We start from the raw sequence: 3,610 nt of genomic DNA on the forward strand, positions 1-3,610 counted from the left end.
TCAATGCATTCACTAATCTGTGATTTTGAGTTGAGATTAGGTTTTGACTTGTGACTTTCCATAGAGATTTTGTTGGGAAATGGAAAAAAATATTCCGGAAAGAAGCTTTGATGGACATTTTAGATTAGTAGTAAACCACCACGTGACCAAATAAAAAAGAAATAAAGTTATACCGACATAAATTCAAGATAGAAAGGAGAGAGAGAAATTAAAAAGGAAAAACACAAAATGGCCGTTAAAAAGGTTTTTGCGGTTACAGGAATATCAGGCAAACTTATTTTTGGGGCACAAGGAGCCAACACATCAATGCGTATTGCATAATTTATTGGGGTTTATTGCTTTATAGAATAAACCATGTGTTCAAGGAGTATGTAATTCAAAAAGAGTTGGAATAAATGCTCATTTCGAACAAATGAATTAATTACTTGGGAAATACACATAAATGCCACTCCTAACAAAAAATAAGAGCAAAAAAGGAAAATGCAAGGCTCAATCTAAGTATAATACGAGTTTAAATGTTATCTGTAGAAAGATGCAGTCACATTTCTACATTATAAGAACGTTTATTGCTTAGGTTTTAACAAATATAAGACATGACATGTTGACAATAAATGCATATGTACACGGTACTGTACAAGACTGGATAGTAAACAAAAATAAGTTAAGATGTACATGGTACTCCCAAGTCACATTTAGTAATACTTACCAAACATGCTGTAATACTATAACATGATCTCACATTTTGTTTGGCATGCTCAGGTGGGAACAGTACTACTCAGTTGTGCATTCTTTTACGACATTTTTTGGGTCTTTGTTTCCAAATGGTGGTTCAAAGTGAGCGTGATGATAGTGGTGAGCAATAGTCCGAACCTTGTACCCTGCTGAGTATATGAGCAATTGTAGGTTTTAATAGTTGAACGATGGAAAATAAAAATATTAATTTGATTTCTCGTGTAGGTAGCTCGTGGTGATAGAAGTGGCGAAGACGGCATTCCCATGCTACTCAAGATCCCTCGAATGTTTGATCCTTGGGGTGGATACAGCATCATTGGATTTGGTGATATCATCTTGCCGGGTCTACTAGTGGCCTTTTCCCTAAGGTTTGAGTGCCAGGTTTATGTAAAAACTAGCACATTTGGTGGCTTCTTCTTGCCCATAATTAATGAATACAAGAGTTGAACATATTAAAAAGAAATTGAAAGATTTCATTGAAATCGTCCATTTAGATTTCCCAAAAAGCTAATCATAGACTCTCACAGCTTCATAATATTTCTTAAAGCTTCTGCATGACTTCCTTAGGATTGAGCTGACATCCATTCCGGTTTTCATTCAATTAAAAAGCAATCTACTTAAAATCTTAGTGAAATACTGAATTTCTTATTGTTGTCCTGTATATTAGTTGAGATTGTGTGATTGGAACTTTGTTGTAATCTACTGTGCCTCTTTTTTCTGATTTAAACCCATTTTCTTTTTGGTAAGAAATGATTTACAAACCTTTGCATCTACAATTGGTTTTTAATCCAATCTATTGGCTTGATAGAGCTCTTATTCACTACTGTTTTTCTGAAGTCTATGCTCTTTGTTATTTTGTCGTCTTCAAAGAAGTTTTAGCGTATATTTTGCCAACATGTTTCCCATCATAAAAGGATTCAAATAGCGAACATCAAATTTGTCCAGAGCAAGGCTGCTTGTTCTTTTCCACGATGTTGCTTCTTAAATAAATTGACCATAGATATGATATAGTTTTGATCATTGAAAGGGAGCCAAGAATAACTATTTTTTCCTGTGTCTTGCAGATATGATTGGCTGTCTAAAAAAAGTCTACGAGATGGATACTTTCTTTGGGCAATGATTGCTTATGGCTCAGGTGTGATTAAATTATATAGGCTGTAGTGAATTAAATGCTGGCTTTTAATATAATTCTCTCTTGTTTCCCTTCTTTCCCACTTCAGACTTCAGAACGCACCATTTTTCTTCTTCGTAACCCAAAATGAAATTGCCGGTGAGGAGAGGGAAGATTCCATTTTTCTTAGATACTTCCGGGAACAGATTCAATGAAAATGGGGCGGGGCCTGATGCTTGAAGGATTAGAGTACGTGGCTACAAACCACAGTGTTGGGTTCCAAATCCCTCGTCATCCACAACCAGCCCAGACCCCCCGGGGGTTTGATTACCTTTTTATCATAATAGTTTGATGCTCTATGCTGGCATTTCTGTATGGAGGATTTGACCTTATTGGACAGATTAAAGAAGGGGGAAAAACCTAAGATTTTGTTCTGTAGTTCATAGAAAACATGCTTTGAAAGGGTTCTTGTTTGTATGGATACTTAATGCTCTAACTAATTATTGTCTCTTAAAAATTTTCTTCACAGGTCTTCTTGTTACATATGTGGCTTTGAACATGATGGACGGACATGGCCAACCAGCTTTGCTTTACATCGTACCTTTCACACTAGGTAGGTGACAAGGCACGTCTAAAAGAGATGCTAGAGAAGAGTGAGAAGCCCGTAGTTAGCGTATAGAATTGATTCTCCTGTACTAACCTTGCTTTTGTACCAGGCACATTAATAACATTGGGGAAGAAGAAAGGTGATTTGAAGCATTTATGGACCCGAGGAGAACCCGATAGGCCTTGCCCACATGTCCAACTTCAACCCACCGAAGAATGACTACTCTAATCACATTCCCGACTTATCTTTTAGAGTAAAATTCGGATACTATACCTGGGTAGATTAGAACAGAAGTAAAATCTCGAATGAATAGTGTTATAATATGATATAGCAAGTTTCTTCCTACTTGAAAAGAGATTTTAAGGTGTATTAGAGCAGATTATTTTGTGCATTTACCTCGTTGTAGCCAAACTGGTTTCCCCATTCATGTACTTGCCATTGGACTGACTACAATTTAATCTGGAAAAATATATATTGAAAATTACTGTATACGTAAAAAAGTCATTCTTTGTTGCCTTTTTTCATTAAATTTGCAATGCTTGTTCCTTCATTAGATATCTTACTTTTTCAGCTATAATCTTTGCCTTTACAATCCAACTCTTGAAATAGTTTTAACATTTTATTTCTGCTATTTTTCAGATCGAATCCATCAATAATTTTTTCACATTTTTAATTTAAAAAAGGTCCCACTTTTTTTACTCTTAATCCAGTGGAAAAAGCCATGAGTACGGGAAAATGTTGACAGAATTTATATCGACTTTGATGTTGCCAATAATTCCATGCCATGTGTTCACCAAAATTTTCTATCAAAATTCACTGTATTTATAGCATGATTTTAATCCAATAATTTGATTATACTTAATTCCTTCATCTTTGCCTTCCCAATCTGCACCTTGAAATAGTATTACCATTTTTATTTTGTTGCTGTTTTTACTATCAGTTTCGTTATGTAGACAATGTATGGGGACAAATCGATCAAGATTTTATGGTTACATCCAAGAACTGTAGCGATGTGTACTCTTGAGGTGCAATTTTCCTGTTCCCACACCGTCCACTTTTCATCGAATGCAAAATAATTAAAAATAATAAAAATTGAAGACAAGGATTGCCATAAAGGAGCAACGACGGTGACATAGGAGGAGGTGGTGGTAGAGGGGGGG

General features: G+C 35.5%; 1 protein-coding gene across 1 annotated transcript; it reads left to right on the forward strand.

Annotated features, from left to right (window-relative positions):
• Positions 1 to 572: 572 nt before the first annotated feature.
• On the forward strand, positions 573 to 2,952 carry LOC111380283 (signal peptide peptidase-like 4). Its single transcript, XM_023003795.1, has 5 exons — positions 573 to 852; positions 958 to 1,100; positions 1,797 to 1,867; positions 2,373 to 2,456; positions 2,560 to 2,952. The coding sequence occupies exons 1-5, from the start codon at positions 730 to 732 to the stop codon at positions 2,667 to 2,669; spliced, it is 531 nt and encodes a 176-aa protein (XP_022859563.1). The 5' UTR covers positions 573 to 729; the 3' UTR covers positions 2,670 to 2,952.
• The last annotated feature ends 658 nt before the right edge of the window (positions 2,953 to 3,610 follow it).

The sequence above is a fragment of the Olea europaea genome, unplaced genomic scaffold (genome assembly GCF_002742605.1).
Source record: "Olea europaea var. sylvestris unplaced genomic scaffold, O_europaea_v1 scaffold2118, whole genome shotgun sequence".
NCBI lineage: Eukaryota > Viridiplantae > Streptophyta > Magnoliopsida > Lamiales > Oleaceae > Olea > Olea europaea.